Source organism: Arachis hypogaea, chromosome 2 (genome assembly GCF_003086295.3).
Source record: "Arachis hypogaea cultivar Tifrunner chromosome 2, arahy.Tifrunner.gnm2.J5K5, whole genome shotgun sequence".
Taxonomy (NCBI): domain Eukaryota; kingdom Viridiplantae; phylum Streptophyta; class Magnoliopsida; order Fabales; family Fabaceae; genus Arachis; species Arachis hypogaea.
In genome coordinates this window covers 89332933-89353444 of record NC_092037.1, presented here as the reverse complement: position 1 = coordinate 89353444, position 20512 = coordinate 89332933, and the positions used below count along the sequence as shown (strand labels likewise).

The 20512-nt window shown below is 33.9% G+C and overlaps 2 protein-coding genes across 2 annotated transcripts; one reads left to right on the top strand and one right to left on the bottom strand.

Annotated features, from left to right (window-relative positions):
* Nucleotides 1-15656: 15656 nt before the first annotated feature.
* LOC112750088 (uncharacterized protein At4g19900) lies at nucleotides 15657-17147 on the top strand. Its single transcript, XM_072219762.1, has 2 exons — nucleotides 15657-16395; nucleotides 16540-17147. Exons 1-2 carry the CDS (start codon nucleotides 15735-15737, stop codon nucleotides 16986-16988), a joined length of 1110 nt encoding a protein of 369 aa, XP_072075863.1. The 5' UTR covers nucleotides 15657-15734; the 3' UTR covers nucleotides 16989-17147.
* Nucleotides 17148-18316: 1169 nt separating this feature from the next.
* Nucleotides 18317-19260, bottom strand: LOC112750094 (small ribosomal subunit protein bTHXc). The gene is made up of 3 exons (XM_025798638.2): nucleotides 18928-19260; nucleotides 18749-18813; nucleotides 18317-18583 (listed from the first exon to the last, which is right to left on the bottom strand). Exons 1-3 carry the CDS (start codon nucleotides 19121-19123, stop codon nucleotides 18449-18451), a joined length of 396 nt encoding a protein of 131 aa, XP_025654423.1. The 5' UTR covers nucleotides 19124-19260; the 3' UTR covers nucleotides 18317-18448.
* Nucleotides 19261-20512: the final 1252 nt, after the last annotated feature.

Genomic DNA, 20512 nt, shown 5'->3' with positions numbered 1-20512 from the left:
TACATTTGAATTTTTTACTTGTCTCCCTTTCAACCAAAATTTGAAATTGTTTGAATTTTTTCAAAATTTGCTTTTTTATCTTCAAAATTTTGTTAAGTGGTGAATAAAAATAATAAAGTAAATAGCTCTACTAAAAGATTGTACATTTAAAAGATCAGAAATATTAGAGTGCACCAATTTCAAGAAGTATGATTTTTTTGAAGATTGATGTGTCTTGAAGGATGTTTTTTTTTTGTCACCCATGTAATGAGAATATTTTCCTAACTTTGTATTCTTTAAATTAGAAAAAACATTCTTTCAAGCCAAACAACTAAGTCTTTTTTTCACTAATATGATTAAATCTTCTGTGCCACAAGCTACAAAATCTCTTTACTTCCAATCTCATTTACATTATATTTTGCAATCATGGCATGTGTCACATACAAACTTAAAATATATTTTTCTCGAACCACCACCAAATTGTCTTTAGTGAGCTTCCGTTGTACAAAGCGAAGAGTATTTACAAAGCCTTCATTATCAAACCTTTTAACTAAAACCAAGTTTAAGAAAACATTTGGAGTGTGTCTAACATCTTTAAGTAGCAACTTCATTCCCATATTAGTCTCACAATAAATATTTTTTATACTAATCATCTTGGTCAAGCCATCATTACCCATCTTAAGTACTCTTAAATTACTTGAAGTGTAAGAAGTAAAGAACTTATTTTTCGATGTAACATACTAATATGTATTGAGACGCCACTTTCAATTACCCAGCTAAACTGACCATAAAAAATAAGATTGACCTTGTACCCATAATTAACAATATCAACAATAAAAGATCATCTGAAATAGAAGATACACGATCATTATCATCATCTTCCTTTTTTTTCTTGCTTACTTTTGTTCATTTTTTTCAAAAAAAAATATATTTGGACGTGATCCATTCTATGACGGTAATGACATTCAAGATTTTTGTATCTTGACTTGGATTTACTCCTGCTTTATCTCTACCCTTTTGACCTTTGTTTTGATTTATCTTCCTGTTTTCAGTAACTAACATTTCATACTATGACAAAAAATTCTGCGTCTTTCTTTATATTTCTTCATTTAAAATGCCACATTTATTTAGAAAGTTGCATGGTCACTTTACCATTCAAAGCAGAACCAGTAAGAGATATACGAAATGTCTCTTGAGAATCTGGTAGAGTATTTAGCAACCATAATCTTTGAACTTTATCTTCAAATTTGATTTCTATGCTTGATAATGGATCAAAAACTCTTTAAAATTTATTTAAGTGATCTAATACTAGTGACCCTTTCTTGTATCTCAAATTCATCAACATTTCAACAAATATAATTTATTATTGACAGACTTGAAAGCATACAAGGATTCAATTTGATTCCATAAAGTCCTACATATGTCTCATTAGCAATATAATTAGAAACATTATCATCCACCTATTACCTAATAAAACCACACAGTTGTTGATGTTCAAACTCCCATTCTTCATCTGTTTTAGACTTTGATTTCTGTGTAGCAAATATGGTTAAATATAGATTTTTGACAAACAATAAATTTTTCATTTTGTCCTTCTATAAATGGTAATTAGTGTCATTCAAACTTATTATCCCAATAGAATTATTTGCCACCATCTTTCAAACAAGTTATAACCAAATGTCCAAAACTGAGTTCTGATGCTAAATGATAGGAATAAAACACATAATTTTCTACTTGCAAGAATTAGAGGAACAACAACACTTACTCTCAAATAAATAACAACAGTAATAACACACTGAAGGTTGTGGTAGGCTTAGAGAAGGGGGGTTGAATCTATGCCTTCCTTGTTAGTTGCTGTTATTACCCTTTTTAAATAACTTTGTAGTTTTGATTCTGTTTGAACTCAGCAGCGGAAATTTATGAGACAATTTATTTTTGTCTCATGAATATCAGAAAACAGAACACAGCAGAGAAGAAAAAAGCTAACACCAGCAAGTATCCTGGTTCGGTTGCCTTGTGCTATGCAACCTACATCCAGTCTCCTCCACAACTATGGAAGAATTTCACTATAGTTAACAGTATTACATACACCAATAACACAGGATTGACCCAATCCTATCACACTCAAGTTCTAACCTAACTTGACATTGGCTATGCTAATACCTAACTATACCTCTTAGTGCTAACCCAACTAAGAAAGGGATACCTTTCAGGTACAAGATACAAGACACTTAACCAACCTAAAGAAATCAGAAAACAACTCTAGGCTTTTCTCTCAAGTGTTTCACTCAGCCTTTTTCAACTCTTGGCTTTTTCTCAAGCTTTCTCACAATGCCTTTTCTCTCAAAAAATTACAGAAAGATAAGCTTAGAAAAGTACATCACAATCAGTAAAACATGAAGGAGATTGACTTCATCAATAGCCTCTGTGCTATGCGAAAAACCAGATTAGCAAGCCTCTGATTTAGTTCTTCATACTGGTGGAATGCACCTTTGAATAGGTTACACTGTCCAGTTAGTTGAACTTCTTCAAAGAGCTCTCTCAGAACAAACACCTCAAGTCCACTGGTTATCTCTCCTTGCTTCAGAATGAACAACAAGCTTCTTTTTATCTCCTTGCATGTTCCTTGGTTCTTCTTCCAAGGTCAACATCTTAAGCCTTGAGCTTCACCAACCTACAAGCTCACTTTTTCTTTTCAATCATCAAAGTGGAACCTTTCCTTCTGACTTTTCCAACTTGACCGAAAGCCATGAAGGAGTAACCGAAATTGTTTTCCAATGGTCAACCAAATCTGAACCATAGAGATGCAACTTGGTCCCCAAGAATTTCTTGTGACCGTGGATTTGTAGCAGTGAAGAACAGAGATCAACTTTTCCTTTGAATGCCATTTTTGGATAGAGCAGAGAGTTGGGAAGAAAGGATGAAGATCTGATGCATGCAAGATGAGATGGATTACCTTTCTTACACTTGATTTAGCTTGGAGTTTCTGTTTTAACTTCTGTGCTTCAAGCTTCAACTTTCTCTCTCTTGCTTCTTTGGTTACTAGCTTAGGGAGGAACCTTTTTCTCTCTTTCTCTTTCTTACTTTTCTGATGCCATGATTTGACTTGATTTGAGAGGAGAGGAACATTGCTTACTTTGGAGGAGTGAAGAATTCAATCTTACAAGAGAAGCTTTGTGGGATGGATACGGGCTTAGATCCGATTTTTATTAAGCAACCCGTTTGGCCTATTGGATCCTTTGGCTTTGTTTCTTTTGGGCTGTGCTAGTTTATTTACCCATCAGCCTTGCTATATTATTTTCATACCATTTGGGCTGCTTAACTTGAATTATGGCCTGCAACATAACATAAATAATTAGCAATGTATATTTATTAATTAAACAACTCTAATTATTTATTTTGCCAAAAATAATGTTTGTCATCAATAATTAATTTAGTTAGTTTCTTAACTCAACAATCTCCCCTTTGATGACAAACATAATTTAAGCAATTATCAAAAAGGAAGTAAATTGAGTAAGGTATAGAAATTTCCTTTGATTTTTGTCATTTGCTCTTATGTTGCTCTTCCTTTCCTTTTCAAGATTAGCTCCCCCTGAATTTGTGCTCTTCTCTTCTTTCCTGTTTACATATGCTTCTATGGAACTAAACAGATGCTATGTATCAACCAAAGGTATAGCAAACAGTGACAATTTAAATTGCCAAAAAAGTTTTAATACATCAGGGTCAGAGTCAGATAGCAACATATCATAAAGCAAGTTTCCAGCCTCATTCACAACAGTTCACAATATCAAACAAAGTTCAAAAAATAATCAAACAGCTATTGCTATTGCTCCTATTACTCCCCCTTTTGTCATCAAGGGCGGATGATAAAAAGACCAACAAAAAGAAAGTCTTGTACCCTGCAGAAAAGAGTTAGAGTACATAACAAAGCACTAAATAAACTATCAAAAGTGCAGTATAATCAAAAGTTATTACAGTCATCCAAAATAAAACAATGCAAAAGTAATGAAAGAAATAGAAATCATGAGACAAAAAGAGAGCAGCAGCAGCAGTTTTCATGAGATAAATTCTAGGCATCAGAATTATCCCCTTCTGATCCAGTTTCCTCTTCATCCTCAGTGGCCTGATCTTCATCCTCATTTATGTTATCAATGAATTTCATAAGCACAGCCACCCTATCTCTTGATTTCTTCAGGAAGTTCTCATGCTTACTAGCTAGCTTTCTTTGTTCCTTACTTATGGCAATCAAATGATTTGATTGGGAGACAAACTCTTGAGCAACATCTTTGACCACATTCAGCAGAGCTGATTTCTTCCCGGTGGAAATGGAAGTACCCTCAGTGGAAGGAGGAGGAGAGTCATCTGGTATATACTCTTCATCATCATCATCTAAGACCACTCTCTCAGATCTAGTTGGCCCTTTTTGCTATTTCACTGAACCACCCCCTTTTAGGTATGAATGTTTATTTTCATAAGCCTCATTTGACAAGTCAACACCAAAAGTCTCAAATATGCAAGTCAAAAACATGCCATAAGGTAGTGCTTTATCTTTCACACTTCTAACAGAATCAAACATGTATCTAGCCATCAAATAGGCAAAAGAGATTTCTGTTTTAGTGATTAGGGCATACAAAACAAGTGTGTCCGTGTAAGAAACCCTTTGATATGAACCACTTTGAGGAATTAAAATGTGGTTGATAATACGATGCAACTGAGCACGTTCATATCCTAGGGCTTTGTGAGTGGGTGTGATGCCATCAATTAAAGAAACATGTTCACAAATGTGAGCAAGAGCATCATGGTAAGAGATACCAACACCTTCATCCCACTTCACAGATGTATAAGCACACGGCCCTACATCAGTGTACTTCAAGGAGTCACTGATTGTCTCATTATTCAAGATAATGTCTCTGCCCTTAACATAAGAATGCACACTTCCTTCATGGTAAGTCATGTTTGCATAAAATTCTTCGACTAACTTAGGATATACTGATTTTTTGATTTTGAAAAGGTGATTCCAGTCTAAAAATTCCAGATTTTCAACAAAAGGAAATCCTTTCTTTTTCAAATCAGGTAAATCAGCAAGAAAAGAGGGACATAGATGACGGTACTGAATAACTCCCTCATAAAAGTCATGGTTCATGCCAGATTTGAAACGGTGAGGGTTGTAGTCTGAGTGAGATGTCATGAAGTGTGATTTGTGAGCAAAGGGATCAATGTCTGGTTCGCTAACAGATTTGAGAGGGTGATGAGGGTTACCTCTTTGTGAACGCACAGGAACAGACCTTGACTTAGGTTTTGCAGGCTCAGGAACAGGTTCTTCAACAGCAGGACGCTTACCCTTGGATGAACTAGGTTTTGTGGAGCTTGGTTTGGATGGCGTTGCCTTCGATGGTGGCGTTGGTTTGGCAGGAGCAGGATACCTTGGAGTGTTCTTGGTCCGAGCCATGGGGTCACAGCGAGGAGGAGAGGTAGGAGGAGAAGGTGAGGGAGTGAAGGTGGTGTCTTGAGAACGGGTTGATGGTCTAGGAAAACCTGGAAGTTTATGGATTTTCTCACGAGGTGCTCTTTTGGCAATGACTTTCTTCCCCATTTTGGTTAAATTGATGCTTTTGATGGAAGAGAGATAGTGGTGTGAGAGGGAAGAAACCGAAGGGTTGAGGAGAAGTTATGGAGGGAAGAGAGGGAGTGTTGGTAACCGAACCCAAAAGCAAGTTTTCAAAACCATGCAACTGCATCACCAATTGAAAAGACTTGAAAAGACATTACATCATAAAAGAAAGATTTGATTTGATTTAAAAAATAATTTTAAATTTTCAAAATCTTTAAAAAATAAAACACACTGAAAATCCCTTTTGGACAAAAATAAAAATAAACACACAGGCCACTAAAATTAAAAAAATTTGTGACATTCATGTTTGGGCCTTGAAGTGATTTGGATTTAATGAAACACATTTGGACCACTCTTGATCTGAATCTTGAAGTTGGCCCAGATTAAGTTTCACTTTAAGCAAGTCCAGAACACGCTCTCTTGAAGGAAACATTCATCATCTGCCCAGAATTGTATCATACCTGTTTATGAGACAAAAAAGGCTCCAGCAAATATATCAGCACTATTCAAACAGAAAATCATAGCTCAAAATGCCTAGACAAGTCCTAAGCATGCAGAATCTATCTTCAGCTAATGATTTTGTAAAAATATCTGCTAATTGCTCCTCAGATTTAACAAATTGAATGCTAATATCCCCCTTTTGAACATGTACTCTTATTGAGTGAAATTTCATTTCAATATGCTTTGTCCTAGAGTGCAAAACTGGATTTTTAGAAATATTGATGGCACTCATATTATCACACATTAAGGGAATATTTTCAGCATTTAACTTGTAATCAGCAAGTTGTGTTTTTAACCATAAAAGCTGAGAACAATAAGAAGAAGCAGCTATATACTCAACCTCTGCAGTGGATAAGGCCACTGTTGGTTGCTTCTTACTTGACCAAGCATTTAAGGACTTTCCAAGGAAGCAGCATAAACCAGAAGTGCTCTTTCTGTCAACTCTATCACCAGCAAAATCTGTATCACAATAACCAACTGCAGAAAAATCATCAATCTTAGGATACCAGAGACCAAAATTGGATGTGCCGTGAACATATCTAATGATCCTTTTAACTGCAGAAAGATGTGACTCTTTAGGTTTGGATTGGAACCTAGAACACAATCCAACACTTTGCACAATATCGGGTCTAGAGGAAGTTAGATACATAAGAGAACCGATCATCCCTCTATACCTAATCTCATCAACATCTTTCTCAGTTTCTCCCTTATCTAATTTAGAATTAGGATGCATGGGAGTTCCCATGGGTTTGGCATTTTTCATACCAAATTTCTTAACTAATTCCTTGGCATACTTTTCTTGATGAATGAAAATACCGTTTTCAGTTTGTTTAATTTGCAGCCCAAGGAAAACATTAAGTTCACCCACCATACTCATGTCAAATTCGCTTGTCATGAGCTTTCCAAATTCAGTACAAAGGGATTCATTTGCTGATCCAAAAATAATGTCATCAACATATATTTGGACTAAAATAAAAGAATCATTAGAGTTCTTGATAAATAGAGTTGTATCAGTGGTGCCTCTTTGAAAACCATTTTTCAAAAGAAAAGAGCTAAGTCTCTCATACCAAGCTCTAGGAGCTTGTCTTAAACCATAGAGAGCTTTAGACAATTTAAAAACATGATTAGAATGTTCTTTATTTTCAAAACCAGGGGGCTGCTCCACATATACCTCTCTATCTATCACACCATTTAAAAATTCACATTTCACATCCATTTGGTATAATTTAAAACCACAAAATGCAGTATAGGCTAAGAGAAGTCTTATGGCTTCCATTCGGGCAACAGGGGTAAAGGATTCATCAAAGTCTATTCCTTCTTCTTGGTCATATCCTTGTGCCACTAGCCTTGCCTTGTTTCTTGCAATGCTACCATCTTCTCCCAACTTGTTCCGGAATATCCACTTGGTGCCGGTTACTTTATTTCCACTTGGCCTTGGAACCAACGTCCACACTTGGTTCTTTTCAAACTCAATAAGCTCATCCTCCATAGCTTTAATCCAAGAGGGGTCACTAAGGGCTTCCTTGACGTTTTGAGGCTCTATTTGTGAAAGAAGGGCAATGTTTGAACCTTCATTTGCCTTTCTAGTGGAGGACCTAGTTTGCACTCCATGAGAGACGTCCCCAATGACAAATTTCTCAGGATAATTCTTCAAGAATCTCCATTCACGAGGTTTGGTGGGCTTGGATGCAGATTCAGTCACCAAAGGATTCTATGTGCTGCTATCTGCAGAATTTCCTTCAGATTCATGAGACAAAATGGAATTGTCTCTTGAATTTTCAGCATTTGCTGTTTCTGGTTCAGCTTGTCCAGAATTTTCTTTCCCATGATTCTGAGCTGTTTCATCCTCCTTTTGAGCTTGATTTCCTGCATCACCATCTTCCAAAATGCTTTGCACCAAGTTAGTATCACAGAATGTAACATGTATGGACTCTTCAATAATTCTAGCATCTTGATGATAAACCCTATATGCTTTACTAGTTGTGGAATATCCTACAAACAAGCACTCATAAGCCTTTGGATCAAATTTTCCCAAATTTTCTTTGTTATTTAAAACAAAATATTTGCATCCAAAGATGTGCAAGTAATCTAAGTTTGGTGGGTAGCCTTTCCAAAGTTCATAAGGGGTTTTCTTCAAAAATTTCCTTATGATTGTTCTATTTAAAATGTGGCAAGCTGTGTTAACCGCTTCAGCCCAAAGGAATTTTGGAACATTACTCTCACAAAGCATGGCTCTTGTCATCTCTTGTATGCTTCTATTTCTTCTTTCCACAACACCATTTTGTTGTGGTGTTCTTGGACAAGAGAAGTTGTGAGATATTCCAAATTCCTCACAAAATGATTCAAACAAATTATTTTCAAATTCAGTTCCATGATCACTTCTTATAGAAGAGATTTTCAAATCCTTTTCATTTTGAATTTTCTTGCAAAAAGGTTCAAAGGCCGAAAAGGCTTCATTTTTGTGTGCAAGAAATAAAACCCAGCCAAACCTAGTGTAGTCATCCACAATTACTAAACCATAATGTTTACCACCTAGGCTTTGAGTTCTTGTTGGACCAAATAAATCAATGTGTAGCAACTCAAGTGGTCTTTTAGTAGAGATGTCTTCCTTTGGTTTAAAAGAACTTTTTATTTGTTTTCCCATTTGGCAAGCATCACAAGTGATGTCTTTGTCAAACTTTATCAAAGGAAGACCTCTTACTAACTCTTTCTTTACAAGTTTGTTTATTTGAAACATACTTGCATGGCCCAATCTCTTGTGCCACAACCACTTTTCAGATTCTTTAGAGTGAAGACAAGCTACATTTTGATCCTTTAGTTCATCAAGAGTAAGTCCATACATATTATTGAAACGCTTGGCAACAAACATCACTTCATTTGTTTTTTCATTTACAACACAGCATTCAAGTCTCTTGAAAACAACTAAATATCCTAAATCACACAGCTGGCTAATACTCAAAAGATTGTGCTTTAAACCACAAACTAAAAGCACATCATCAATGAAAGTAGATTGCTCATTACCTACTTTTCCAACTGCAATGATTTTATCTTTGCCATCATCTCCAAAGGTCACAAAACCTCCGTCATACTTATTTAGTTTGATGAAGTAGGTTGACCTTCCAGTCATGTGCCTTGAACATCCACTATCCATGTACCACATGTCCTTTTTGTTCTTGGATGCTAGGCAAATCTGCATGAAGGGTTTCAAGTAGTCTTAGGTATCCAAATTAATTTGGATCCTTTGAAGTTAATCCATCTTGGTTGCCCAAGTACATTGAAATCACAAACAACATTGTAGACCTTGTTTCCTACAACTCTCTTTTCAATGAAGCATTGTGCATATGAGTGACCAAATTTTTTGCAATTAACACAATGATTTTCTGGTGTGTGTCGCTGAAACTTGGGTGAGTTAAATTACTTGAAGCGATTAAATGGTTGAAATTTTTTGGTTTTTGGGGGAGACACATTTCCTTTAACAAATTGATTTTTGTTATAATTGTTCCTCTTTGCAAAACTTTTTTCACCAGAATTTTTAGAGCTCTTTGGATTTTTCGAAAATGAGGTTTTGTTATAGAAAATTGGTTTCTTAAAAGCAGCCTCATTTTTCGAAATATAACCTAAACCTGGCCGGTTTGAACTCGGACCAGTTCTTGATGAAATTTCAGCTTCATTTGTGTATTCTTCATCAGATTTTTCTTCACAAGTTGAAACATATCCGATACCTGATTTATTTGGTATGGATTTAGTATTTGATGAAGAGGCCACAAATTTCATAGAGGAAGTGTTGGAAACAGCATCTTCCTTGGCTATGTAGCCTAAACCAGATTTTTCAAACAATGGTCTTTGATTTGCAAGTAATTTGTCCAAGTTACTAGAACCTTGAGCAAATTTTGCCAAGTCACCATTCAGCCTTTTAATCATATCATTTAATCTTTCATTTTCAGCAATTAACTCATGAGAGGGATCCACAATGTGCTTTCCTTTTAATTTTTCAAGTTCAGATTTTAGAAATCTGTTTTCTTCAATGATGTCCAAAGCACATTCAGTTTCCTTTACTTTTTTCTTTTAAAAAATCATTTTCAGCTCTTAACACATCTCTTTCAAATTTACATTCATTGTATTTATCAAGCAGTTTTGATGTGTTTAAAGTAAGATCATCAATAATAGCATGCAAGTCCTCAATGGTCAAATCATAATAATTTACCTCATCAAGATTGTTGTTTCCAGCCATGAAATAGTCTTTGTCGTCTCCTTCAAATTCTTCTTCTTCATTTGAGTCATTCTCAAGATCTTCCCAAGCTGCCATGAGTACTTTCTTCCTTTCCTTCTTTCCTTTGTCTTCCTTTTTGAGCTTTGGACAGTTTGATTTGAAGTGTCCAGCCTCCTTGCAATGATGACACGTCACCTTGCTCAAGTCTATTTTGTGCTCCTTTGAACTTGAACCTTTGTATTTGCCCTTGCTCTTCATCATTCTTCTAAATCTCCTAGCAAAAAACAAAAGCTCGTCATCTGAAATACCATCACTAGACTCACTCTCTTTTGGTTCTATTTGTGACTTGAGGGCTATTCCCTTTTTCTTTGAGTCTATGTTTGTGTGTGTGGCTTCATAGGCAAGGAGTTTTCCTCTCAGCTCATCATAGGTTATGGGACTTATGTTGTTACTCTCGGTTAGGACAGTGGCAGTGTTTTTCCACTCTTTTGTGAGGCTTCTAAGGAGTTTTCTCACCAAGGTTTGTTCTGCATAGTTTGTACCCATAGCATCAAGGTTGTTGATTATGATTGAGAATCTCTCAAAGGCTTCATCAATGCTTTCTCCATCCTTCATGCTAAACATCTCGTACTCTTTTCGCAGCATATCAATCCTCGTTTCTTTGACTTGTTTGGTGCCTTCATGTGTAACCTGGAGTTTTTCCCAGATTTCTTTGGCTGTCTTGCATCTAGACACCTTCCGGTACTCTTCAAAGCTGATAGCACAGTGAAGAAGGTTGATTGCTTTAGCGTTCAGCTCTATCTTTTTCTTGTCATCTTCATTCCATTCAGCTTCTTCTTTTGGAGTCACCACTCCATCAGCACTTGTTTTTGTTGGGATCTTTGGACCGCTCACAACGATCTTCCATAAGTTGTAGTCAATGGATTGGATGAAGATCCTTATCCTTTCTTTCCAGTAGGAATAGTTCTTCCCGTTGAAGAAAGGTGGTCGGTTGTTTGACTGGCCTTCAGTGAGGGTGTAAGCAACTGTGATTGTGCCCAAGTTATTCGCCATTGGATCTTTGCTCCAAGCGGTTAAGCTTGATTCTAGAGACCTTAGCTCCTGATACCAATTGAATGTTGTGGTAGGCTTAGAGAAGGGGGGTTGAATCTATGCCTTTCTTGTTAGTTGCTGTTATTACCCTTTTTAAATAACTTTGCAGTTTTGATTCTGTTTGAACTCAGCAGCAGAAATTTATGAGACAATTTATTTTTGTCTCATGAATATCAGAAAACAGAACACAGCAGAGAAGAGAAAAGCTAACACCAGCAAGTATCCTGGTTCGGTTGCCTTGTGCTATGCAACCTACATCCAATCTCCTCCACAACTATGGAAGAATTTCACTATAGTTAACAGTATTACATACACCAATAACACAGGATTGACCCAATCCTATCACACTCAAGTTCTAACCTAACTTGACATTGGCTATGCTAATACCTAACTATACCTCTTAGTGCTAACCCAACTAAGAAAGGGATACCTTTCAGGTACAAGATACAAGACACTTAACCAACCTAAAAAAATCAATAAAACAACTCTAGGCTTTTCTCTCAAGTGTTTCACTCAGCCTTTTTCAACTCTTGGCTTTTTCTCAAGCTTTCTCACAATGCCTTTTCTCTCAAGAAATTACAGAAAGATAAGCTTAGAAAAGTACATCACAATCAGTAAAATATGAAGGAGATTGACTTCATCAACAGCCTCTGTGCTATGCGAAAAACCAGATTAGCAAGCCTCTGATTTAGTTCTTCATACTGGCGGAATGCACCTTTGAATAGGTTACACTGTCTAGTTAGTTGAACTTCTTCAAAGAGCTCTCTCAGAACAAACACCTCAAGTTCACTGGTTATCTCTCCTTGCTTCAGAATGAACAACAAGCTTCTTTTTATCTCCTTGCATGTTCCTTGGTTCTTCTTCCAAGGTCAACATCTTGAGCCTTGAGCTTCACCAACCCACAAGCTCACTTTTTCTTTTCAATCATCAAAGTGGAACCTTTCCTTTTGACTTTTCCAACTTGAGCGAAAGCCATGAAGGAATAACCGAAATTGTTTTCCAATGGTCAACCAAATCTGAACCATAGAGATGCAACTTGGTCCCCAAGAATTTCTTGTGACCGTGGATTTGTAGCAATGAAGAACAGAGATCAACTTTTCCTTTGAATGCCATTTTCGGATAGAGCAGAGAGTTGGGAAGAAAGGATAAAGATCTGATGCATGCAAGATGAGATGGATTACCTTTCTTACGCTTGATTTAGCTTGGAGTTTCTGTTTTAGCTTCTGTGCTTCAAGCTTTAACTTTCTCTCTCTTGCTTCTTTGGTTACTAGCTTAGGGAGGAACCTTTTTCTCTCTTTCTCTTTCTTACTTTTCTGATGTCATGATTTGACTTGATTTGAGAGGAGAGGAACATTGCTTACTTTGGAGGAGTGAAGAATTCAATCTTACAAGAGAAGCTTTGTGGGATGGATACAGGCTTAGATCCGATTTTTATTAAGCAACCCGTTTGGCCTATTGGATCCTTTGGCTTTGTTTCTTTTGGGCTGTGCTAGTTTATTTACCCATCAGCCTTGCTATATTATTTTCATATCATTTGGGCTGCTTAACTTGAATTATGGCCTGCAACATAACATAAATAATTAGCAATGTATATTTATTAATTAAACAACTCTAATTATTTATTTTGCCAAAAATAATGTTTGTCATCAATAATTAATTTAGTTAATTTCTTAACTCAACACACACCAATAGCAGCAAAAAAAAACACAAAAAAAGAAATACAGATAAGAACGTACCAAAATTTTTTAACGTGAAAATTCTCCTTAATATGAGAAGTAAAAAATCACGAGTTACCAAGACCAAGAAAATAACTTTATTATGATAAAAATAGGATAGAAAAGAGTAAAAATTTATTGCACAAAATGTGCATATAATAAGCCAAACAACCCAAACATCAAAACTTACGAAACAATAACCAAAAAGATGAAAATATCACAAAATAGAATTGTTATTGCGTGGCTAATATCTCCAACTACAAACCTCTTATTGAAGATCCGAACAGTGAAAACGAAAAACCAAATGTCTAAAACACATTGTCCAAATTTGACCTCGATCCAACAGTTAACGAATTTGCGGCAACCAATTTATAGCTTTGTGTGTTTGCAAAAATGTTTTCTCTCTTCTCTTCTCTCTCTAATCTTATAAGCTACCTCTCTCTTATAACTCTAACTCAACCTCTACCACTTCACTATATAAAGTGCAATCATAAGTTTGAATACTAACATTTGAAAAATTTTTTCCAATAGAAAGATAGCTCAAACACACAATAATTGTTATATTTTTTATTAATAACTAAAATGTTACTTTTTCTTTCTTAATTACTTTTTTTAGTTGTGCATATTTATTAAGATAATAAGATCATTATTAAATTTTATTGAACATTACAAATTTTTTTTTAAAAAAAAGATAAAATTATTATCCTTTATTAATTACAATACATTTTCTCTATATAATTATAATTTGATTGTATATGATATTTAAAAATGTAGTTGTGAATATATTTGATTGTATATAATCTTTATATATATGTGGTCAATTCATTAAAATTAAATTCAGGGGAAAAATTCAGAAATAAAGAAGTTGGCTAATGAATGCACTTGTAACACTTATAAATACTAGAAGCATAAAATTCTGATTATTTTTTCTTTTTTAAATGCATTAAAGTTTTAACTTACAAAAAAGGAAAATTGTAATTGATGAAGAACATACAATATGCTCTGAATCACAAATAATGGAAACTTATTGGGAGTTCATTTCTTGCTGCTTCCTAAATATGTAGAACAAACAATCCTATTGGCAGAGACATCTCACCTACCAATATCTAAATTTCCATATAATGTTGATAATACCTTCCCAAAAAAAGGTTATTAATCTATTTATAATTATACGCATGAATTTTAGTTTTATTGTTGTTGTCAACGATTTCTAAGTAGATGACAGGTAGACGAAATGATCCTCTTCAGTTTTTTTAACATTTAAGAAAATGTAGTGTGATCTCTCACTACTAACTTTATAAGTAGGGTCAAAATTAAATATGAGAGAAAGAGCATTGAAGGGTGAAAGATCACAATTGACACTATCCAATTTTTTTTTCATTAAAGAGGATCTACTCCCACAGATAGATGACTAATTTTATATTTTGTTAATCTGAAATAATTTTATATTTATTATGTTTTCTTATATAAAAATTCCTTTTGAACTTAAAACATTACCAATTTCATCTTGAACATTTTAAGTTTTTTATTAGAGGAATGGAAACATTAAGATCGAACTTAGTTTGACTCAAACAAATGTTAGTTCGTGTCAACTAAGCATTGTTGCTAAAATTAACAAGGGTTGAGTAAGCCATTAGTTTTGAGTATATATTAATTCAGAAATAACCGTAATATGTGTATAATAAAAATAATTATTAAATTAATTATTTGTATAAAATACTTGTTAAAATATAACATATATATTAAAATTATATAAAACAATATAAATATATATACACAAATATATAATATTAATTTTGTAAGATATAAACTTAAAAATTTAAGAAAAAAATTAGGTAACTAACAGATTTTAAGCCAATATGACAATATGTATTGAACAATTCCATTTTCACTCTTTTTCCTTCATAAGAACGAAAAAAAAAAAGAAGTAACGAATTGGTTTTCTTATTTTTCCTTATATTTTGTCACTAATTTGACTATGCAATTTCCGAAACAGATATTGGTAGCGACGTGTGGAAGTGTATATAGTATAGTACACCAGAAACTAATAATTTAGCATTTTAAATCCTCAAGTCATTGTTTTAGGTAGGAAAAATTATCAATTATAGTCCAATAGTCTAAAATTGAGTGAATTATTTCAAAATGATGAAGCTACGTTGCTTACTGGCATAGAACTATAGAAGTGTCATATATTATCAAACATGCAAGACCTTTTTTTTCCTTTTCTTTTTTTTTTCTTTTTTGTTTATGGTCTGAAATTCAAGTTTCAGAAAATACAATAAGAAAAATGAAGGTTATATGTCTCATAATAAGAAATTGATAAATGCTAAAAAGAAAAATGAAGGTTATATGTACCATTTTTGCATACAGTTCTCTTAAATTGATAATAAGTCCGAATATCAGTAATAAACCAAATAAGTAAATAAATGTGTGTGAAAATCAGAGAATCAGTATAAACAACAGTGGTTACTATAATAGCTGAAAAAATAGTTGTTTGTCTCATAACATGAAATTGATAAATGCTAAAAAAAACTAAATAACTGTTAACTCTAAATGAATACTTTTATATATAAATGCATAATATCAAGGCAAATCTGAAAGTCTCAACAAACACAAACTTCTCAGAATGTTTGACCCTAGACACCTTAAAAGTGCCAAGTTACTTTTATCCTCTCTGTTCATATTCTCTGCCATAATTTTTGTTATCCATGCATATAGTATCATCTACCATGATTTCCTACACTCTGCTACATATAAAGAACCTTCAGAGAATTTGCAAGCTCAGAGTCACAGATTCAAAGAGCAAATAAGACCAACACTTTCTAATCTGCCTTTACACTCCATTCAAGAAGAGAATGATAGAATTCAAGCTGGAAATCAGAATGACTTGGTTGCTCCTCTCGGTGTGACAGAATTAGAGAGAATAGCTTGGTTTCGGAAAAACCTGCACAAGTTTGATATTCTCAAGTCAAACAACTCGACCCGAAGATTTCACAGCAGAGTTCTAGAATTCTTCAGCCGTGAATGCGAGGCTCAGTTTTTCATGACTTGGATTTCGCCGGCAGGCTCGTTTGGTGTAAGAGAATTGATGTCCGTGGAAAGTGTTTTTAAGGTTCATCCCGGCACATGCCTTGTAATTCTGTCAAGAACTTTGGAGACCACGCACGGCTACACAGTGCTGAAACCGTTGCTTGACAGTAGGTTCAAGGTTCAGGTCGTGACCCCAGACTTGCCTTTTCTGTTCAAAGGGACACTGGCCGAAGCTTGGTTTCGTGAGTTAATAAAAGGTAAGAAGGATCCAGGTGAGATTCCTTTGTCACAAAATCTATCTAATCTGATAAGACTTGTAGTGCTCTATAAATATGGTGGAATCTACATAGATACAGACTTTATTGTTCTAAAACCATTAACTGGGTTGCGGAATTCTATAGGAGCACAAAGCATGGATTTAAGATCTAAGCATTGGACTAGATTAAATAATGCTGTTCTGATTTTCGATATGAAACATCCACTTCTTCACGAATTCATTAGTGAATTTGCATTGACTTTTGATGGAAACAAATGGGGGCATAATGGTCCATACCTGGTTTCTAGAGTGATCAAGAGGCTGCTGAAAAGACCCGGTTTCATATTTAAGATCTTGCCACCTACGGCTTTCTATCCAGCTGATTGGAATAAGATAAGGGGGTTTCTCAGGAAGCCGAAAACTCAAACTGAATCGAAATGGGTAGAAGCCAAAGTGCTTCAGCTCCGTGCGGAGACTTATGGGATTCATCTATGGAACAAGCAAAGCAGAAGATTGACAATAGAAGATGGAAGTGTCATAGGAAAACTTGCATTAAATCATTGTATCATTTGCAACAATATATTTAGTTCTTAGATAACAGTTCTTGAAAAAAGAAAAAAATGGTGGAGAAGGAATTCTATTGTGAATACCAGTTTTTCATTATTTCCCTATCTATAGGAAACACTATGATACGATTGTAAAAGAAATGCAGTTATGGTTATACAAAGCAAAAGGTATTCTCTAGCAATACAAGTCTAAACCATAGTCTGAATCTAAACCTTTCACATCTTTACAAACCAAATCCTTCTCTATCAATCCGAGCTAATTGGCTGACCAATATAGTTTGATTAATTCCAGGGATTCTAGGATTAAGGTCTGTAATAACTCTCACAATCCGACAGATATGATATTAATTATACACGAGTCACTATAAAATACAGGTGCTAGACTAGTATGCTCCATTTCAAGTAATCTCCACCGGGATATGCTTCCCCCTTTCATACGCTACACCAAATTTCTATGTTCATGAGCTAGGAGGTGTTTCTAGAAAAAAGAAAAATAAAGAAGGATGTATCCAAAGACTTGGATCAAGAATTTATGAGAAAAATAGTTCCCTTAAAGTTTCTTAGAATCACATTTATCATAAAAGGCTGCATTCATTACATCCATCAAACCATCAAGTAATGCTAGCTAAATAAAGTCAACAAGCAATTTCGGCTTCTCTATAATCCTTTTGATATTCAGAGCTATATACCAGTGAATTTGTTTACCACTCTCCTAAGTAGTTTCAAATTTTCAATATAACATGTAAAATTATTCCAAGTATGATGTAAGAAAATTCGCAAGATACAGTCCTTAAAAATTTAAGGAGAAAAGTGAAAGGGCAAAAATAGACTAATACAACCAGTTGAGAATTAAGATGGTGACTGCACTTTTGGATTCAGAGCTGACATACAAAAAACACAGTATTGAGCCTAAGTTCCAAGTGTTATGGAAGCACTCATAGTCCTTTGTTTTTCCCAAGGGCTATCTCTACCAATATCTCAAGTCTCAACTTTCACATAGGCAAAAAGAAACCAAGAAATATTTACATACTCTTGAAGCACATTTAATGCATGTTTCAAGAATATTTATTTATTTATAACTACATATCGTTGGTTTTCTACATAACTTTCATATATTTCAAATGAAAATGTTCTTCGAGCATGTATTAAATGGGGCTCCAAAAGCATGCAAGAATTTCTCGAAAGAATCCGTATCATGTTTACCACTGAGAATACACAAGGTCCAATGTAAGATAAATCCTAGGCAAACACAAGTCTTGATTTTATTTTATTCTATTGTAATGCTAATGAGTGAACCATCAATCTTAATTTCACAATAGAGTTTAATACAGATAAAAGAAGAACAGTAGCCTCAACTAATATAAAGATAGTTAAAACTCATCATATAATATAATCAAAATCCATATTGTATATTGTCATAGAGCAATGCAATTCAAATATCAACAACTAAACAATGAAACATTTTAGAACTACAATTCAATAACAAATTCAGCTAGTAAAGAGAGACTCATCAATTTCAATCTTCACCACTTCATTATCTTCGAATCGATCCTTCTTCGTAGGCGCCGGCGGAGCAAACAGCCTCGGTGGTCCTCTACCCTTTTTCTTGTCCCTTGGCCTTGCCTGAAAATAACCATAACATGAAATTTTGAGCATAATTGCAAAACATAGTTTCAAAAATAAGAACCCATTAATAAAAAAGATCAAAACTTCAGACAAAAGAGAAGTAGAGAAACAAAGCAATAAACATGGGAAATTTCGAAAAACAGAATACAAGCAGAACATTACATTTCCGAATGAATGGTTGAAGCGCTTTCCCTTTGCAGTTTTCTTGTCACCTCTGCCACAGTAGACTGAAAAAGAAACAATAAAACGGTGAATGTGCAAATGGGGTGCTAGAATTCACGCATAACGCAAAACAATTACAGCAAATTTTGCAACTTTTTGGGTTTTGATGCAGCATGTACCATAAGGAATTGGAGAAGGAGAAGAGGAAGTCGCTGCAGAGTGTGAAACTGAAAGAGAAGAAGTGGAGAGTGGTGAAGGGGAGAGGGTTTGGGAGTGAGAGAAAGAAAGGTGAGAAGAGGAAGAAGTGTGGAGTTGAGTGGAGAATGGTGGAGGTGAAGCTAGAAGCAGTGAAGCCATGGCCGAGGATAACACCATAAGGGGATAAGGTTTTGAGAGTGAAGAAAATGTGTTTACTGCGCAGTTTTATTTGGCTTATTGAGCCATCCTCTCTTCAGTCTCTTGTATTATGTTTAAGAAAGGAAATTTTTTTCTCTAAATTTTAGAAGGTGGAAACTCACCTATCACTCTAGGAAAAGTTGTTTCTAGATCGTTGATACGTGTTATTGTATGGTTTAAAAAAAATCGATTTATTTTATACAAATAGTTTATTTAAAAAAACAGATTTGAATAAATAAATAACTATTTTTAAAATAATTTAAATTCTTTCTGCGTGTTATTTCTAAATTTCTAACAGATGAATTTGATATGTTCTTTTTCTTCATTCATATTGACCAATTTGAATTTAAATTTATCTGAAATTTTTTTATTTAATTTTTGTTAAATATATGTATACAAATTGTTTGAAAAAGTAAAATTTAGTATTCTGAAAAAGAAACAAAATTTACGATTTGTTTATAGGAATGGCATAAATGATATCATCTGTCCTTTTTTTTGTCTCTGTTTCCGTTTTCTTGATGAGTTTTGTTTTGTTCCCATAACTTACATTTTCAGTTGCTTTTAAATTAAGCTGTAAACAAATTTTAAATTAAGCTGTAAAAATATATTCAATTGCAAATTTATCATTAAATTAAATTTTATGGTAATAAATCAATTAACTTTTATTTTACTAATAAACTATTTTCATGCAAATTATTGTTGATTTTTTAATATTATTCTATAAATAAATTATTTTTTTAAGATAATAAGACTATAATTTACTTGTCTAGAAATTATGATTTCACAGTCATGCACGTTTTTGTGTTTTTACTTAATTTATTTTTTAATGAAATTAGAATTTATTTTCAATAAAATAAAAGTATCTAATCAAAATATTAATTTAGTCTCCTTAAATAATTGAACATAATATTATTAATTTTGTCTACAACAAAAATTTTTAATAAATTTTTTCAAAATAAAATTGATTCAAAAATAAAGAAAAAAAAAGAATTAACTAATGAAAATATTTATTTTGACATCGCCATCAAGAATAGGATAGCCATAGAAAAAAATCAACCAAATAAAAAGGACCTAACTCATACAATTAAACTACCATCATATCATCACAATAAACTATAACATTACCAACTAAAGAGACATATAACAAATATGAAAGAGATCATGCCAAAATTTCAACAATGCTCATGCTATCAACTAGTCTACGTTATGCCACAATTACATTTTTGTCTTCCATCACATGAAATTGTCATGAATTATCTTGGCATTTATGATATTAAACATCAAAATGGTGTGATGACATAAATATGTACGTATTTATTAAATAATTTTCATCATTCACAGATGAATAAATAAAAATATAAATTAAGA